Here is an 18,527-nt window from a genome sequence, read left to right as displayed (position 1 = left end):
TCGGCAGATGCCAGATGGGAGCCCCGACTCCACCCAGCTCCTCTCCCCCCATCACCCCTCCCAGCCCTTTGCTCTCCAGCTGGGGGGTCGTTGCTCAGCCCCCCTGCGGAGAGGCAGGGAGTCCGTCTCCCCCTGGGGTGCTGGGTGCTGAGTGTGTCAATGCCCTGGCCACTGGATCTGCCATTCTCAGCTGCTCCACTGATCTGGGGCCTACGGCCCAGGCAGCTGGGTGATACCCATACCTGTGGCTCCTAGCCTGCCCTGAGAGCAGACAGTCCTTCACCACACTGGGTAACAGTGCAGCACATGGGGGAAACTGAGGCACACACAGGACTCATAAAAACATCACAGAAAATTCCCTTGTCGTCACACCTGGTAACTGCCAGCAAACACTGGAGCTCAGAGCCGACCCCACTGAGCCAGGTCTGGGATTCTCTGCCAGGGACAGGGCTCCGGGGTGGCTGGGGAGTGAATCTCTGGGCCCCAGGTGGTGAGGGGCTGTGACTCCCTGGGGGTGGAGGGGTTGGAATGCTGGGTAATAATTGCCCCCACCCCATGTGCTGCCCCCGAGCTGCTCCCCAGCCCTGCTGCCCCACTGCTGAGCCCCCGGGGCTGGGGGTGTCAGGCTGGTCCCTGCAGCCCAGGCTTGGGACTGGAGCATCTCTCCAGTTGCCTCTCCCCTGGGAAAGGGATTTTGGGGCCCCCTCCCTGCTCTCCCCACCCCTGGGCAAGGAGCCCATCCAGCCTGGGAACAAACCCGCAGCCTCCCTCAGGAATCACCCCCCTCTCAGAGCCGCCCCGTGGGCTCCTGCTCCCTCCCCCCAATCAGATCCGGCCCCTGCCCCGTGCCCAGCCTGGCTCAGCTGTGTGTTCGCACTGTTCCAAGGGGCGTTAGATGGATCCCAGTGGGGTCAGACTGTGTGAAATGCTCGTGAGGGCTGTCTGCGTTAGTCTCCCCCAGAACGGGGGGTCCCAGGCCATCAGGCGACAGGGAAGGGTTTGCTCTGAATCAGTGAATCCAGGCAGGAGAGACGAGTCACCGAGCGTGAAACACCAGAGTGCCCAGGCCGGGTTCTTTCCGCCCGGCCCAGCAACAGACGCCCCCGGGAAGTCTGCACTACGGTTCGTCTCACCGTAATTGATGTCTCCCGCCCTGGGACTGGGGGAGTTCTGTGCCTGCGCTGATTGGGGGGGTGCCCCTGCTCGCTCCCCCCCCCGGCGCACGCCCCTGTGTGAATAAACCACCTCCCGGAGTGACAGAAGTGAGACGGACACAAGCCCTCGTGGGCCCAGCGCTGCCGGCGGAGAGCGTCCCCCCCACTCCCATGCCGCGCGCAGAGATGGGTTATCGGGCCAAGGGCAGATCCCCCTCCCAGCGGCGTAAAGCGTCTTCACCAGACCCGCTGCAGCAGCCCTGGGCGTGCGGACAAGCCCCACGCCCCAGGTGGGCCCTTGGGGGGCCTCAGAGGACACAGGACTTGGTTGAGGCCCCCCCCACACCCCCATGAAGGAAGAGGTGCAGGAGCGCTCGTCCCACCAGCTTGAACATGGGCAGGAAGGGCATGAAAACCCCCGTCCAGGAGAAATCCCTCGCTGGGCGCGGCGTGGATGGGAAGGGGCAGGAATGACCAGGCACCGATCCCCTGGCTGTGCCCCAGTCAGCCCCATAGCAGACACAGCGCTTGCTTCTGACAGGAGCTCCTGCGACCTTTGGGCCCCGAGGGCTGTAACTCCCTGGTGTGTGTGTGGGACCTGCTGTAACCTTGTAAAGAAATCCCAGTGCTTGGTCTCCGTTAACAAGTCTTTACTGAGGTTATTGCAGGATTGGCTACAAGCGTTGTCTGTGGAGTGGGACCGAAGGCGCTACTGACCTGGGGAAAGCGACTGGTCCTTTGGGACAGGGAGAGACCTGAATATTGCTGTGATTTGTGGGGGAAGGGGTGACTGATCGATCACAAAGGCAGGCTGGCCGGGGTGGCCAGACAGATGGGAGAGCCCAAGGGGACTGTCTGTGGCCCCACAGTGACATCGTTACCGGGCCTGCGGAGTTCACACCCGATACTTTGGTGAAATCTCAGGACAGAACTCAGCCAATTTGCGGTTGGTGCCCCAGGTACTAACTGTGCCCTGAGATTGGTACCCACACTCGTGAGCCACTCGACAGCGTGACAGAGTCCCCCCAGGACCCTGTGGGGACTGAGGGGCAGGGACGGGTCCCCAGGCGGGGGCAGCGCGGGCTGGAGCCGGGCAGAGCGCGGGGAGCAGACGGGGACGGGAAGGGACCGGCCCCAGGTTCTGCATTCTCCGGGCTGGGCGAGGGGCTGGGAGAGACGGACGGAAACTCCTGCCGGCCGGGGGATCCGACGCCCAGGGTCTAACTCAGGAGCCCTGCAGGGAGAGGGGAGAGAAATCAGCCCCTGGCCGTGGGGCTAGTGGGAGGGACGGGGGATTTTCTCTGCCAGGCCCCAGGGCACCCCCAGGGACTCTGCCCGGCAGCCGCAGGGCTGGGCGATGCTCGGCAGGACTCAGGACCCTCTGCCCCCGGGAGCAGCTCGGGGATCGGCCTGAACGGGGACCGAGGGAGCCGCAGACTCCTCCTCCGCGATGCCAACGCCCCATTGCCCCGGGCTGAGCCGGGCGGGTGTCATGGGCCGAGGGGCAGAAGCAGCCGCCCCACGGGTGTCCCAGGCAGCCTGTGGTCAGTGTGGGGTAGGCGGGTTTAACAGGGGGAGGGGGATTGAAATTACCTGCAGGTTGGGGAACGGGGCGCCCTGAAAAACAAAGAGAGAGATGGTCAAAGCCCTGGGCGGGGAGGAGCCGGATCCTGGGGGTCAAAGCTCCAGCCCCTGTCCCATGGCATGGAACACCCCTCACTAGGACCCCAGCCCCCTCGGCCCCCAGATTCCCCTGAGCCCCCCCAGCCCCACATCCCTCCAGAGACACCCTGGTGCCCCGCCCCCGCCCGGAGCCATTCACCTTTCTTATTCTTCAGGTAGATGAGGAGTCCCGGCACCAGGAAGATCAGCCCCAGCACGAAGCCCCCAACGCCCGTCAGCATCTTGCTCCTGGCGGAGTCAGACTGCGCCTCTGAAACAGGGACACGGAACGGGCTGGGTCAGAGCCAGGGGCCTCCGGGCCAGGCTCCCGTCCGCACCAGTGACCAGCGCCGGCCGGGGCAGAGCCCGCAGGATCAGCTGTGGGACAATCTGCCCCATGTCAGGGCTCCTCCTGGTCTGTGATTGTCAGAGATCGGCTCAGACCCTGCAGCGTGAGGTCTGATATCCCTGCCCATTGTCAGCATGAACTCGTCTAGCCAGGGCCGTCCCTAGGGGGGTGCGAGGCCCATGGGGGGAAGTGACAGATTTGTCTCTCTTCCGGGAGTGACCACGCTGGCCAATCGCACCGGCCCGCAGGGCCCAGAGTGGTTGCCCTGATTCGCCCTACCCAAGGGACAGCTCTGAGTCTAGCCCTGAATAGTCTGTGAGACACAGAAATAGCCCGTCTCTGTGTGAACCTTGCTCTGTTCTTGGGTGCAGTTATATCCTTTGGCAGTGAGTTCCACAGGCTAACTACACAGTGTGTGGGAAACGTCCTTCCTTTTACCAGGTGTGAATTTGCCCCCTTTCCCTTCCACTGAGTCTCCCCTTGTCCTTGTGCTGTGATCTCCCTTCTCCAGACCAGTCATAATTATGGAGACTTTTCTCCTCTCCCAGGCCTGTCACTGCCTGTCATAAACATACAGCTAAGGGTAGCATAAAATCCCTCCTTTACCTGTAAGGGGTTAATCAGTTCAATTAACCTAGTTGGCACCTGACCAGAAGGACCAATGGGGAAATCTGAGGGGAGGTTTTGTTTGTGCTCTTTGTTTTGTTCCCTCTCCGGACAAAGAAAAAAACCAAGCAGGTAACCCAGCTCCTACTGAAATGATACATCTAAAATTACAAAAATTGTAAGTAACAGCAAGAAAATGTGTTAAATTATCGTTTGTTTTAGCTTGTAAATTTTCCCTATGCTAAAAGGGAGGTTTATTCCTGTTTTTGTAACTTTAAAGTTAAGCCTAAAGGGGAATCCTCTGTGTTTTAAATCTTTTTATTACCCTGTAAAATTACCTTCCATCCTGATTTTACAGAGGTGCTTCTTTTACTTTTTTCTTTATAATAAAGTTCTTCTTTTAAGAACCTAATTGATTTTAGTGTCCTAAACATAAAGGGTCTGGTCTGTACTTTTATTAAAGACAATTGGTTGGTAGACTATTCTCAAGCCTCCCCAGGAAAGGGGGTGAAGGGGCTTGGGGGGAGATTTGGGGGAAATAGGAACTCCAAGTGGTCCTTTTCCTGAATCTTTGTCTAAATCACTTGGTGGTGGCAGCGATACCGTCCAAGGACAAGGGAAGGAATTTGTGCCTTGGGGAAGTTTTAACCTAAGCTGGTAAAATATAAGCTTAGGGAGTCTTTCATGCGGGTCCCCACATCTGTACCCCAGAGTTAGAGTGGGGAGGGAACCCTGACATGGTGGCAGCGCGGTGGGATCATTTTGAACCAGAAGCAGAGACCTGAGGATATTAAAAGGACATTTTTTTTTCTTTTGTGCTTGAAAACCAGGGAGGTTTTTTTTTAGCTGAGAGCAGCTGGAGGTTTTTTTCTCTGCCTGAAGGCAGAGTAGTTAAGTTCCTGCAAGGGAATTGAGAAGCTTTTTTTTTTTCTTTCTTTCTAGCTCTCAGGTTAGGCTAGGCTAAGCACAGGAAGGCTGGGATGATGGAAAGTGAGGTCCAAAAGAAACTAGAATTAGCCAGATAGGAAGCTGAAGAGAGACGGAAAGAACATGAAAGACAAATGGCCTTAAAGTGCTTGAAGTTGGACGCGGAGGAGAGGAAGGAGGCAAAATGCTTGGAGGCAGAAACAGCCAGGGAGGAGGCTGCCCACAAGAGAGCTATGGAGGCAGAAACAGCCAGAGAGGAGGCTGCCCATAAAAGAGATCTGGAGTTAAAAGACAAAGAAATACAGGCCCAGATTGAGGCTCGGAAGCATGAACTGGCTGTTATGGAGTTGAAAAGACAGAACCCTTCAGCAGCTGGCTCCAATTCCCCAAAAATCCACAAATGGGAGTGACTATGTCCATAGTATGATGAATCCAGTGATATTACTGAATATGTCTTCACCTTTGAGAGACTGTGCACCCTCCAAGCAATTCCTAAAGATCACAAGATGACCACATTGGTAGCAAAATTAACTGGAAGAGCTCTGGACATATTCAACAAAATGCCTATTAAGGATGCTTCTGACTATGGTAAATTTAAGGATTTGGTTTTGAAACAATTTTAAATTCCACCTGAAACTTACAGAGTAAAATTTAGAGCCCTTAAGAGAGGGGCTGGACTAAGTAATGTGGCTTATGTAAACCCGATAAAGGATCTGTTAGATAAATGGGTCAAAAGAAGGGGTGTAACTAGCTTTGAAGGAATGTGTGATTTGGTTGTACAGGAGCAGTTCCTGACTATGGCCAATGATGATGTAAAACAGTGTTGATGGGATAAAAAAATTAACTCAGCAGAAAGTCTTGCTTCTTATGCTGATCAATACGAGCAGTCCCAGACCGTCAGAGAGGCAGGGCAAATCGGAACAAAACAGGTGGCGGTACCAGAGAGGAACAGCCCTGGTCGCAGTTTGGGCGGATACCAGAAGGGAGACACTGAGACCACACCATACCACCGGGGGCAGCCCAAGGCCCCACCTACACCCCAAGGAAAACCCCAGACACCTTATCGTCCCACCACATCATTCTCCAGCAATCCACCTCGCCCCAGTGACCCGTCAGCTGGGCGATGTTTTAAATGTAACGAGCTGGGGCATGTAAAGGCCAACTGCCCCAAGAACCCCAACAGATTACAGTTCATTGCATCTGGGACACACCAAAGGTCCTCAGGCCCAGATGCCTCCCAGATACCCTCAGAGCGAAGGGAAACTGTGAGTGTAGGCGGGAAGAAAGTTACCGCGTGGAGGGACACTGGAGCACAGGTGTCAGCTATCCACCAATCCTTAGTGGACCCCAACTTCATCAACCCAGAGGTCCAAGTGACGATTCAACCCTTCAAGTCCATCTCTTTCGATTTGCCTACAGCCAAGTTGCCTGTCCAGTACCAGGGCTGGTCAGGAATGTGGACTTTTGCAGTCTATGATGATTATCCCATTCCCATGCTGCTGGGGGAAGACTTGGCCAACCATGTGAAGCAGGCCAAGAGGGTGGGAATGGTCACCCGCAGCCAGGCTAAGCAAGCCTTCACACCTATCCCTGTTGCTGAGCCTTCCACTAGGGCCCCGTCTGTGCTACCAGAGACCCAGACTGAGGTGGTGGAACCGGACCCCAGGCCAACGTCTGCAACGGCCGTAGTGGATCCAGTCCCAGAGACCCAGCCAGAGCCAGGCCCAGAACCGGAACGGGCGGAGCACCCAGCACCAGAACCATTGCCAGCCCTGAGTCCAGCGCTTGCAACCCCGTCTGCAACCCCAACACCAGAGGGCCCCACCAAGCCCACCCTGGCAGCAGCAGCTAAACCAGCGCAAGAGGCTCCACCGGAGCCTGAAGCCCAACCTAGCGCACCCACGGAGAGCGGGTCACCGTCCCCGGAACCAGCCTCGTCCCTTGCGTCGCTTCCCGAGGGACCAAGCCCAGGCCCACCATCCAGTGAGGAACTGAGGTCTCCAGCATCAAGGGAACAGTTCCAGACCGAACATGAAACAGATGAAAGCCTCCAGGGAGCTTGGACAGTGGCACGGAGCAACCCACCGCCTCTCAACTCTGCTAATCGATCCCGGTTTGTGGTAGAACGAGAACTTTTATACAAGGAAACTCTTTCTGGTGGACACCAGGAACCTGGCATCCTCAGAGACAGTTGGTAGTTCCAACTAAATACTGGGAAAAGCTCTTGAGCTTAGCCCATGATCATCCTAGAGGCCATGCTGGGGGGAACAGGACCAAAGACCATTTGGGGAGGTCATTCCACTGGGAGGGAATGGACAAGAACGTTTCTACTTACGTCCAGTCCTGTGAGGTGTGCCAAAGAGTGGAAAACCCCCAAGACCAGGTCAAAGCCCCTCTCCAGCCACTCCCCATCATTGAGGTTCCATTTCAGCGAGTAGCTGTGGATATTCTGGGTCCTTTCCCGAAAAAGACACCCAGAGGGAAGCAGTACAGACTGACTTTCATGGATTTTGCCACCCGATGGCCGAAAGCAGTAGCTCTAAGCAACAACACCAGGGCTAAAAGTGTGTGCCAGGCCTTAACAGACATTTCTGCCAGGGTAGTTTGGCCCTCCGACATCCTTATGGATTTGGGAACTAATTTCCTGGCAGGGACCATAAAAAGCCTTTGGGAAGCTCATGGGGTGAACTACTTGGTTGCCTCTCCTTACCACCATCAAACAAATGGCCTGGTGGAGAAGTTTTATGGAACTTTGCGGGTCATGATACGTAAATTCGTAAATGAGCACTCCAATGATTGGGACCTAGTGTTGCAGCAGTTGCTCTTTGCCTACAGGGCTGTAACACATCCCAGTTTAGGGTTTTCACCATTTGAACTTGTATATGGCCGTGAAGTTAAGGGGCCATTGCAGCTGGTGAAGCAGAAATGGGAGGGGTTTATCTTTAATTATCTCATAGCATCCACCACCTCAAACCGAAAGCCCAAGGTGTACCATGTTAATTCTCTAAAGCCCTTTTATTCCAGAGAATTAAAGGTTTGTCAGTTTACAGCCCAGGGAGGAGATGACGCTGAGTGGCCCGAAGGTGTCTACTACGAAGGGAAAAGTGCGGATGGTGTGGAAGAGGTGAAGCTCTCCGTGACCCTTGGGCGTACGCAGCGACAGCACATCCAGGAGCTGTGCACTAGCTACGCGCCAATGTTCTCAGCCACCCCAGGACTGACTGAACGGGCATACCACTCCATTGACACAGGGAATGCTCGCCCAATTAGAGCCCAACCTTACCGGGTGGCTCCTCAAGCCAAAACTGCTATAGAACGGGAGATCCAGGACATGCTACAGATGGGTATAATCCACCCCTCTAAAAGTGCATGGGCATCTCCAGTGGTTCTAGTTCCCAAACCAGATGGGGAAATACGCTTTTGCGTGGACTACCATAAGCTAAATGCTGTAACTCGCCCAGACAACTATCCAATGCCACGCACAGATGACCTATTAGAGAAACTGGGATGGGCCCAGTTCATCTCTACCTTGGACTTAACCAAGGGGTACTGGCAGGTACCGCTAGATGAATCCGCCAAGGAAAGGTCAGCCTTCACCACCCATGTAGGGCTGTATAAATTTAATGTGCTCCCTTTCAGGCTGCAAAATGTACCCGCCACCTTCCAGAGACTTGTAGATAGTCTCCTAGCGGGATTGGGAGAATCTGCAGTCGCCTAGCTTGACGATGTGGCCATCTTTTCTGATTCATGGGCAAAACACCTGGAGCATCTCCAGAAAGTCTTCAAGCGCATAAGAAAGGCAGGACTAACTGTTAAGGCTAAAAAGTGTCAAATAGGCTTAAACAGAGTGACTTACCTTGGACACCAGGTGGGTCAAGAAACTATCAACCCCCTACAGGCCAAAGTGGATGCTATCCAAAAGTGACCTGTCCCAAAGTCAAAAAACCAGGTCCAATCCTTCTTAGGCTTGGCCAAATATTACAGGCGATTTGTACCGCAATGCAGCCAAATCGCTGCCCCACTAACAGAGCTGACCAAAAAAACCCAGCCAAATGCCGTTCAGGGAACTGAAGAGTGCCAGAAGGCCTTTAACCAGCTTAAGGTGACACTCATGTCTGAGCCTGTGCTAAGAGCACCTGACCAGAAGGACCAATGGGGAAAGAAAATACTTTCAAATGGGGGGCGGGGCAGGTTTTGTTTGTGCTTTTTGTTTAGTTCCCTCTCAGGACAAAGAAAAAAACCAAGCAGGTAACCCAGCTCCTACTAAAATGATACATCTAAAATTACAAAAATTGTAAGTAATAGCAAGAAAATGTGTTAAATTATCTTTTGTTTTAGCTTGTAAATGTTCTCTATGCTAAGAGGGATGTTTATTCCTGTTTTTGTAAAGTTAAGCCTAAAGAGGAATCCTCTGTGTTTTAAATCTTTTTATTACCCTGTAAAATTACCTTCCATCCTGATTTTACAGAGATGCTTCTTTTACTTTTTTCTTTATAATAAAGTTCTTCTTTTAAAAACTTAATTAATTTTAGTGTCCTAACCATAAAGGGTCTGGTCTGTACTTTTATTAAAGACAACTGGTTGGTAGATTATTCTCAAGCTTCCCCAGGAAAGGGGGTGAAGGGGCTTGGGGGAATATTTTGGGGAAATAGGAACTCCAAGTGGTCCTTTTCCTGAATCTTTGTCTAAATCACTTGGTAGAGGCAGCAATACCGTCCAAGGACGAGGGAAGGAATTTGTGTCTTGCGGAAGTTTTAACCTAAGCTGGTGGAATATAAGCTTAGGGAGTCTTTCATGCTGGTCCCCACATCTGCACCGCAGAGTTCAGAGTGGGGAGGAAACCCTAACACTGCCCCACTCAGGTTGTGTCTACACAGTGTTTTGGAGCCCGTGGAAGTGAGCTCCCAGCCCAGGTTGATAGATTTGGGTTAGCAGGGCTCATGTGAGCGCTCTGCCCCAGGCCCATCCCCTGGGGGCTCCACAGAGCGAGGGCTGCCCCTGCGGGCTCAGGGGCTGCCCCACACCCAGAGGCTCTTACCCCAGTGCACGCTGAGGGGGTCCTGCAGGCTGATGTGCTCCACCTGGCAGGTGTAGACGTCCCCGCGCCGGGGGCTCATCTCCAGCATCACCAGGATCTGGAAGGTCCAGTCTCCGTTCTGGAGCAGCTCCGTGGACACCACCCCGGCCGTCTGCTCCTGCCCGTTCTTCAGCCACTTGATCTCGATCCCCCCGGGGTAAAACCCCGTCACGGAGCAAACCAGCAGGTGGGAGTGGGACCCAGACCCCGATGTTGTGGGGGAAACTTTCACCTTGGGCTGAACTGGGGGGAGAGAAGGGGAGGGGCTGGGATAGGGGCTGGAGACAGAGCAGGGTGACCCCCCCGTCCCCCAGGGAAAGGCCCCAGCTCCAGGATCAGCAGAAAGGGCCCGAGGGGAGTCGCGTCCTGTCACCCCCATGGGGACAGAGCCAGGGACTGTCTGACCCTCGGGGCCCAGGGAAACGGGGTCTCGGCCCAGGGACCAGGGGCTGCCCCCACCCTCCTGCCAGGGGCACCCCAAGGGGGGAGGGGCAGGGTTGGGGGGAGGGGAAAGTTCTGCCCCATCGTCCGGCCCCGCCCACCCCAGGGAGGGGGGTAGGAGCCGCAGCAGCCGCCTGCCCCGAGGGGGGTCTGAGTGGGGGGTGCTGGGAGCTGAACCCCCAGAGGGGCGGGGGGGAGGGTCAGTCCCCGGCCTGCAGAGAGGGGGCGCCGCAGCCAGACCCGGGGGGGGCCGGGACGGGCGGGGGGGGGGAAGGCGAAGGGAAGAGACGTCCCCGCCCCAGCGCCGGGTTCCCGCCTGCTCCTGCCGCTGGGTGACCCCGGCCCCCGCCGCCCCCCCCCGCTCCCTGGGCCCCGCCCCCTGCCCGTGACCCCGCCCCCTGCCGCCCCCCGGCGCAGGAGCAGCTCAGCCCCCCCCGGCCAAGAGCCGGAGCATGGAGATAACTGGGGGGGGGGGCAGAGCGGAGGAGCCCCCCCCCCGCGCACTCACCTCTCCGGCCCCGCCCCCCCGGAGCCCCGCCCCCGCACTCACCTCTCCGGGCCACGGTGAAAGGCGCGTCCACCCCGTAGTTGTGCCGGCAGAACGTGTCCACCTCCCCCCGCGCGTACGCCAGGATCGCCGGGTCCTTGTTCCAATACTCGGCGTCGGGCCGGCCCAGCTCCGTGTCCGCCACGAACACCCCCAGCTCGCTGTCGAAGTGGACGTACTGCCGCCCGTTGTAGAGGTACCGGTCCAGGAACCGGACCCGCTCGGTGCCGTTGGTGAACAGACACTCCGCGTTCTGCTGGTACACGTACCGCCCTGGGGGGGACGGGCTCGGCTCGGCTCGGCTCGGCTCGGCTCAGGCGCCCCGCCCCGCCCCGCCCCCTGCTGCCCCCGGGGGGGCCCAAATCCTCCGGGAGCGCCCACGAGCCCGTAGCCGCCCCCCCAGCCCCGGACCCAGGCGGGCATGGACGGGGGGGGGGGCAGTGACGGTAACACCGAGCGGGGGGGCGCTGGGCCCATGTGTACCGGGGGGGGGGTGCTGAGAGCCCTTGACCCGAACCGTGACCCCCGTGTGGGAGGGAAACCGCTTCAATCCGGGGGGTGCGGCAGCCCCCAGCCCCCTCGTCCCAGCACCTCCGGGAGGGGACACAGAGAACGGGGGAGACACTGAGCAGACAGGACACCAGGACAGGGGACCCCAAGGCATGTCGGGTCTGACCCCCCCCAGATACACCCAGCGCCTGCCCAGGACGGGGCTCCCCGGGGCGCTGGGCTCTGACACCCCCCCACCCCCAGATACACCCAGCGCCTGCCCAGGACGGGGCTCCCCGGGGCGCTGGGCTCTGACACCCCCCCACCCCCAGATACACCCAGCGCCTGCCCAGGACGGGGCTCCCCGGGGCACTGGCGTCCAATTACCCCCCCCCAGATACGCCCAGCACCTGCCCAGGACGGGGCTCCCCAGGGCACTGGCGTCCAATTCCCCCCCCCCCCCCCCCGGAAACACCCAGCACCTGCCCAGGACGGGGCTCCCCGGGGCGCTGGGCTCTGACACCCCCCCACCCCCAGATACACCCAGCACCTGCCCAGGATGGGGCTCCCCAGGGCACTGGCGTCCAATTCCCCCCCCCCGGAAACACCCAGCACCTGCCCAGGATGGGGCTCCCCAGGGCACTGGCATCCGATTCCCGCCCCCAGATACGCCCAGCGCCTGCCCAGGACGGGGCTCCCCGGGGCGCTGGGCTCTGACACCCCCCCACCCCCAGATACACCCAGCGCCTGCCCAGGACGGGGCTCCCCAGGGCGCTGGGGTCTCTGCTCACCTGGGGGCTCCGTGCAATGAGCCAGGTGGGTTCTCAGCACCGTCAGTGTCACGAGCAGAGCCCCAGCCCAGCGGCTCCCGGCCCCCAGGATCCGACCCGCCCCCATCGCGGCTCAGGAGGGAGAGATCTGGAAAGTCGTCGGGACCCCGCAGACTGAGACCTTCTCTGTCCAGCTCCAAGCACCAGACCCGGGACGCTGCCCACGGCCCCGGGGATTGGGCACCCCCAGCCCAGGGCCAGTCAGCATCGGGTCTGGGCAGCATCATTCGTTGCCAGGCAGAGCCGGCCCCAGCAGGTCTCGGTTCCATACTTCTCCCTCGTAGGGGGCAGAGCAGGGTCTGGGGTCGGGCTGCAGGACTCGCCTGGTGCCTGCCATGGCCCCGGGGCAGCTGGAGAGCGGGGCCAGGCCAGGGACCAGCCCCCACCAGAGCAGGACCCCCAGCAACGGGCCTGGGACCCTCCGTCCCCTTCCCCTGGTGCCTCGACCCTCTGCTGCTGGCTGGGGCAGGCCGGGTCTGTGTGTGGGGTCTCTGGTTGTGGATAAATTTAGGCCCAGTGGAAGGTTCGGGGCTGGCCCCACAGGCAGAAGTTCTGAGCTTCCCCCACCCCCACCTCCATGGGCCTGAGCCCTGCCCCCCTAGGCACCCCACCAGAGCAGGGGGCTCAGTCTCCATGGGTCAGGCACAGCTCGGCCTCCCAGCTGCTCCCACCATCGATCTCCCAAAGGGGCTTCTCTGGCCCCCCTGTCTCTGAGCCCCTCCCCCTCTCTGCTGCGCGCATACACCCCCCACCCCCCGTGGGGCAGGGCCATTGTCCCCAATGCCCAGCTGGGGAGGGAGGCCCAGAGAAGTCAGTGACTGGCCCAGGGTCACACACAGTCTGTGGCAGGGCCAGGAATGACCCCAGGGCTCCTGGGTCCCAGGCCAGCCCCTCTCGGCCCCTCCTGCCGGGGGCAGTGTGAACACCCCGCGTTAGCTGTGGGGGTGGGGGGGACAAGTTGGTGCCAATGGGGACAGGAGGCAGTGGGTTGGGGCAGGGGACAGGGACCAGCGTGCCACACACGGGGCCCAGGACAGACTCCGGGGGGAAGGAAGTTTGGTCACTAACAGCAGATCCACCCGAGGGAAAGGGCCTGTGTCCCAATCCCGCCACCTGAGCCAGCCAGGATCCCACCCTGAGGCCAGGTGGGAACCAGTGCCCCAGAGGGGAATGGCCGGGCGTCCCGGTCTCCCATGGATGGTCTCCCCGAACCCTGCCTGTGGCCTGGTCTACACTTAACGCTTATCCCAGCAGAGCTCTGCAGTTAGGTGTGACACGACCCCCGGGACACACACAGAGCTCCGGGGGTCAGAGGTGTGACCCCACACCCCAGCACACCGCTGTGTCGCCGAGCCCCCTGTGCACACAGTCGCTCTGCAGAGCAGGGCATGTGTGGACTGGGCGAGGGCCGTGCGGGGAGGTGCTGCGCCCACGCTGGGGATAAACCCCTCCTGGCTGCGCTGCGTCCACACTGGGGATAAACCCCTCCTGGCTGCGCTGCGTCCACACTGGGGATAAACCCCTCCTGGCTGCGCTGCGTCCACACTGGGGATAAACCCCTCCTGGCTGCGCTGCGTCCACACTGGGCTGCTGGCAGAGCCACACCACGCTGGGCCTGCCACGCAGACTCAGCCCGCGGCCCCAGGTGGCTGGGTGGGAATTTGCAGTATTGCCAACCCCGAGTGTTCAGAAATCCTGAAGTTATGTAAAAATACCAGCTGCTGTGAGGTTCTTTTAATTTGCCTGATTTGCCTGCAACTTCTCCATCTCCTCTCGGCGAGGCTCAGCCCTGCTGCTCTGCCCGGTAACAGCCTGGTCGGCGCAGGGATTTCTGCCATTGGGTGCGGGCCACTGGGCCGGGCTCCCCTGGCCAATGCCGGGCGCTGCCCCCCAACCCTGCCCCCCCCCCGGGTGTGACATGTGCCCCCCAGCCCCCTAGCACTGCCAGCCCTGCGCCCAGCCCAGTGTCCGGGGAGAGGAGATGGGCGCAGGACGGGGCGTCCCCATGGCCCAGCTGGCCCTGCTCACCCTGCTGGCCCTGCCGGGCACCGGGGCGGTGAGAGGTACGGGCGGGGCGGGGCGGGGGCTGTGATGCCTGGGCCTGGGGGGGGCAGCTTGACCCCCATAGTACCCGGCTCCCCCACCCTCGGGGGGACAATGGGGGCTGACGGGGCAGGGAGGGGTATGGGGAGGAGCCAGATAGGGGGGCTGCAGGGAGGGAGAATCTCACCCCACAGTGTTGAGGGAGGGGTCGGGGGCTGATCTGGGCAGGGCGCGTGCTGCATGGAGTGGAGGGTCTCCCCCCCCCCCAATGGCAGCGGGGGAGGGCAGGGGAGGCTGGCGCGGGGGCAGCAGAGGGATCGTGGGGAAGCCGCTGTGGTTTGGGTACAACACAGCCCTGCCCTAGGGGTGCAGCCCCCTCCCCAACAGGGATTCAGGGGCTGATCCCCCCAGGAGGGATGGGGGAACGTTCCCCAAAGAGCTGCGCCAGGGCCAGACCCTGCCGAGCAGTGAGTGCGTCTGTGCAGAGCAGGGAGCCCCTGTCTCCGCTCCCCAGCCTGGCCCCATTGTCCCCTGTCCCCCCAGGGCTCAGACCCACGGTGGGGGGGCGCTCTGTGGGGCAGACTCTCTCCTTGACTAGTGGTGGCAGGTCCCCTCCTTTGCAGTCGCTCTGTGAGATCCTGCCGGGCGAGCTGGGATCAGCGAACGACTCCCTAGGATGTAGGTGCCCAACTCCCTTGGGCCCTGGGCAATCCCAACCTCAGGCCTGAGCCAGACCCCTCCCCCTCCCGGAGGGTGTCTGACCCCCCAGCGCAGCTTTAATGTCTCTGGCTGGGGGGTTCCCGGGTCTCCCAGTGACTATCCCCGGGGTGTGAGTGTCGGGGGCCAGGGATTGAAATCGTCCCGAGAACCAGGTTGTGGTGATGCGAGGACCCGGAACGAGCCCTCGGCACAGACGGGAGAATGAAATGTCCTGCAGTCACAATGTGTAACCTTCCCACCCCCACTCCAGACACCCCCCACTCTGCACTGGGGTGACATCCCCCTTCCTAAGCTAAGTGGGTGTCGGCCTGGACACTACTTGGATGGAAAGGAGGACTCGTGGCACCTTAGAGACTAACCAATTTATTTGAGCGTAAGCTTTCCTGAGCTACAGCTCACTGCATCGGATGCACTTGGATGGGAGACCTGTTAGAACAAATGAGTGGTGGGGGGGGGCACAGCGGGGGCCTGTCCCCTCCCAGACAGCGCTGACCCCAATGCCCCAGCGTGATGTCAGGGGTCCCTGCGCTCCCTGCGGCTGCTTTCCCCTCGCAGCGGGAAGCCTAGGATGAATGCTGGGGGCTGTGGCTGTAGGGGAAGTCCTCCAGAGACCATGCCCCGTGGGGGGGCTGCTGCTGATGCCCCTCTCCCCACAGTGGAGCACATGAGCTCCCAGGTGAATTTCTACCAGCGGACGGACCTGGCCCAGCAGGAGTCTGGCGAGTACATGCAGGAGTTCGACCAGGACGAGATCTTCCACGTGGACCTGGAGAGGAAGGAGACCGTCTGGCGCCTGCCCGACTTCAGCAAGTTCACCAGCTTCGAGGCGCAGGGCGCCCTGGGCAACATCGCCGTGCTGAAGAACAACCTGGAGATCCTGATCAAGAGGTCCAACCATTCGCGGGCCCAGAACGGTACGGCACGGCGGGGGGGGGCACCTTCCCCGTCCCCTTCCTGGGGCCATCCCACACCTTGCTCACCCATGGACCTTCCCTGCCACGCACGGGCCCAGTACCAGACACCCTAAAGACTGTGGGGCCTCGCTTAGATCCCCTCCCAGCCTCTGGCGAGGGCTGCGAGCAGCCACACAGCTGGGGCCCGGGCAGTTCGCACCCTCCAGGCTGGTGGCCCAGGGCAGCTCCTTTGCTGAGGGCTGTTCGTTGCCCCTCCCCAGCACCTGCCCCTGCCCCTGGGGGATTCTCCCCCCTACCCCTTCTGCCCCATCAGTCGTCAGGGCAGGGAGCTGGGACAGCCCCGGTGATGCCCCCACAGTCCTGGGGAGAGACCCCTGAGCTGGAGCATGATCACCAGGGACTGGCTGGCTCAGGGGGGCAGGGGATGGGACCAACTAACCCCTGTCTCCCCAGTGCCCCCTGAGGTGACCGTGTTCCCCGAAGACCCCGTGGAGCTGGGGGAGCCCAACGTCCTGATCTGCTTCGCGGACAAGTTCTTCCCACCCGCGCTCAGCATGACGTGGCTGAAGAACGGGCAGGAGGTGACGGGGGGCGTCTACGAGACCGACTTCTACCCCCGCCAGGGTGACTCCTTCCGCAAGTTCTCCTACCTGCCCTTCCTCCCCAGCTCGGGTGACTTCTACGACTGCCGGGTGGAGCACTGGGGGCTGCCTGAGCCCTTCATGAAGCACTGGGGTAAGGCCGGGGTGCCCGGGGACCCCGCTGGGCACAGGGCTGGGAGCCAGGACTCCTGGGTTCTATCCCAGCCCTGGGAGGGAGGGGTGGGAACAGCCCCCCTCACTCCGTGCCCTGTCCCTCTCCCCCTCTCTCCAGAAGCCCAGATGCCCACCCCCGTCCCCGAGACCACCGAGACCCTGGTGTGCGCCCTGGGCCTGGCCGTGGGCATCATCGGCATCATCGTGGGCACCATCCTCATCATCAAGGGCATGAAGATGAACGCCGCCCGCAACCCGCGGGGCCCCTTGTGAGTAGCTGCTGCCTGGGGAGGGCACCCGCTGCACCTGCAGCCCCTGGGCCCACACAGCACTCTCCGGGGAGACCCCCACCTGTTGTGTTTCCCCCAGCCAGCCACAGCCCCATAGCCCATCCAGCACCCCCTGGGGAGACCCCCCACCCACTGTGCTTCCGCCATCCAGCCACAGCCCCTCCCCCACCCAGCAGCTACTGGGGAGATCCCCCCCCCACTGTGCGCCCCCAGCCAGCCACAGCTCCTGAACCCACCCAGCCCCCCCCCCCCCATGTCAATGAGAGAGTCCCTGCAGGTGCTGGGGAATGGCCCTGATCCCTGCCAGCCTCACGTCAGGGCCCAGGACTCCTGGTAACCGACCCTCTTTGCCTTTCAGATAAACGCAGGGAGAAGCCGGGGCCCCTGAATCCTTCCCAGATGCCTTTCTGAGACCCGCTCACGGCCCCCACCCCCTCCAGCTCTGCCCCCAGCACCCCTGCTCCGTGCCCATTGGTGCCAGCTGCTGTACCCAGGCGGGGCCCCCCGACCCCGTAACCGCGCCGAGCGAAGCCGCTAGAGACTCCCTGGGGAGCCGGCCCCTCAGGCGGGCCCTGCACCCCCGCTGGGCTTGGGAGGGGGCACCTATCCAGGGAGAGGGCTGCTGCCCCATGGGGCTGGGAATGGGGGTGGCCCCTCGTCAGGGGGCAGCAGGGCCCACGGGGCTGATCCAAACCCCATTGCCATCGTGGGGAAGGTTTCTCTTGACTCCAGTGGGTGCTGGATTGGGCCCCGAGCCCGGCCCCTGTTGGCCAGAGGCTGCTGTCAGTCACCCCAGGTAAAGCCCCTCCAGCCATTACCCAGCAGGCTTTGGGCCAGATTTGGCCATTCCCGGTCAATGGGGTCCCCACGGGGCGGGATCGGGCCCATGACTGTCCCAGCGCTAGTCCCTGGCTAAAGGCCCCATGGCACCCGTGTGTGACTCCCCCGGGGTCCATCCCTGCTGGGTCTGTGTGGAAAGGGCCCAGTCCCTGTATAGCCCCCCTTCTCCCTGTGCCCCGTGTGTGTCCACAGCCCGGCTGCCCTCGATCTAGCTTTGCCAACAGCAATAAAGTGGATTTTGGGGACGTTTCTGAGTTTTTTATCATGATTTTAAATCCGGTCGGTCTGGGCCGAGCCCGCGGCAGCCTGTGTTAGCCCAGCCCAGCTAGAGTCGGTCCAGGGGCCCCGGGTTATACCGGGAGTTAAGGGAGTTTGGTATGAGGGTTAAGGAAGGGGCCAGGACTCCTGGGTTCTATCCGAGCTCTGGAAGGGGAGTGGGGTCCAGTGGGTTAGAGCAGGGGGGATGGGAGCCAGGACTCCTGGGTTCTATTCCTATTGCTGACACTGTGACACTGACTTGCTGCAAGCTGTGAGGCTTCCTGTGCCTCAGTTTCTCTGTGTCTGAAACGTGGTCTCCTCCTGGGGCGGTGGTGGGGGCTCTCGGGCTGAGGGATGGTCCATGGAGCACTTTGAAATCATCCTATGGTCAGGATCCCTGGGGCAGGGCAGGGCTCATGGGCCAGGCTCCCCCGGGACCGAACCCCGCAGGGCAAGCGGCTGCAGAGAGATGCTGGCCTGTCCGGGTGCTGCGGTGATGTCCCCCAGGCTGGGGTCACGGTGACGCGAAGGGCAGATCCCCCTCGGAACATGGCACCGAGACCCAGCCCAGCTTCCTCGCACCCCTTCCCGGGCACATGCCGGGAGACCCCCTGGCTCCCAATAA

The 18,527-nt window shown here is 60.7% G+C and overlaps 2 protein-coding genes across 2 annotated transcripts; one reads left to right on the top strand and one right to left on the bottom strand.

Moving 5' to 3' along the window:
* Positions 1-1,787: 1,787 nt before the first annotated feature.
* LOC144929393 (HLA class II histocompatibility antigen, DRB1 beta chain-like) lies at positions 1,788-12,227 on the bottom strand. The gene is made up of 6 exons (XM_078848749.1): positions 12,044-12,227; positions 10,767-11,036; positions 9,737-10,018; positions 2,977-3,087; positions 2,748-2,771; positions 1,788-2,388 (listed from the first exon to the last, which is right to left on the bottom strand). The coding sequence occupies exons 1-6, from the start codon at positions 12,147-12,149 to the stop codon at positions 2,375-2,377; spliced, it is 807 nt and encodes a 268-aa protein (XP_078704875.1). The 5' UTR covers positions 12,150-12,227; the 3' UTR covers positions 1,788-2,374.
* A 1,820-nt stretch (positions 12,228-14,047) lies between these two features.
* LOC144929400 (HLA class II histocompatibility antigen, DR alpha chain-like) lies at positions 14,048-17,883 on the top strand. The gene is made up of 5 exons (XM_078848762.1): positions 14,048-14,145; positions 15,502-15,759; positions 16,213-16,494; positions 16,633-16,783; positions 17,163-17,883. The coding sequence occupies exons 1-5, from the start codon at positions 14,064-14,066 to the stop codon at positions 17,164-17,166; spliced, it is 777 nt and encodes a 258-aa protein (XP_078704888.1). The 5' UTR covers positions 14,048-14,063; the 3' UTR covers positions 17,167-17,883.
* Positions 17,884-18,527: the final 644 nt, after the last annotated feature.

The sequence above is a fragment of the Lepidochelys kempii genome, chromosome 14 (assembly GCF_965140285.1).
Source record: "Lepidochelys kempii isolate rLepKem1 chromosome 14, rLepKem1.hap1, whole genome shotgun sequence".
Taxonomy (NCBI): Eukaryota; Metazoa; Chordata; order Testudines; family Cheloniidae; genus Lepidochelys; species Lepidochelys kempii.
Note: the sequence above shows the minus strand (reverse complement) of the source record. Positions and strands in the feature narration are given on the sequence as shown.

Excerpts from the sequence above, each read along its gene's own strand:
- LOC144929393 (XM_078848749.1), bottom strand. The coding sequence starts at position 12,149 with ATGGGGGCGGGTCGGATCCTGGGGGCCGGGAGCCGCTGGGCTGGGGCT. Across the intron at positions 10,019-10,766 it reads TTTCACCGTGGCCCGGAGAG|TTCAGCCCAAGGTGAAAGTT; the intron begins GTGAGTGCGGGG and ends CTCTCCCCCCAG. Across the intron at positions 2,772-2,976 it reads CTACCTGAAGAATAAGAAAG|GGCGCCCCGTTCCCCAACCT; the intron begins GTGAATGGCTCC and ends TTTGTTTTTCAG.
- LOC144929400 (XM_078848762.1), top strand. The coding sequence starts at position 14,064 with ATGGGCGCAGGACGGGGCGTCCCCATGGCCCAGCTGGCCCTGCTCACC. Across the intron at positions 15,760-16,212 it reads CCATTCGCGGGCCCAGAACG|TGCCCCCTGAGGTGACCGTG; the intron begins GTACGGCACGGC and ends CTGTCTCCCCAG. Across the intron at positions 16,495-16,632 it reads GCCCTTCATGAAGCACTGGG|AAGCCCAGATGCCCACCCCC; the intron begins GTAAGGCCGGGG and ends CCCTCTCTCCAG.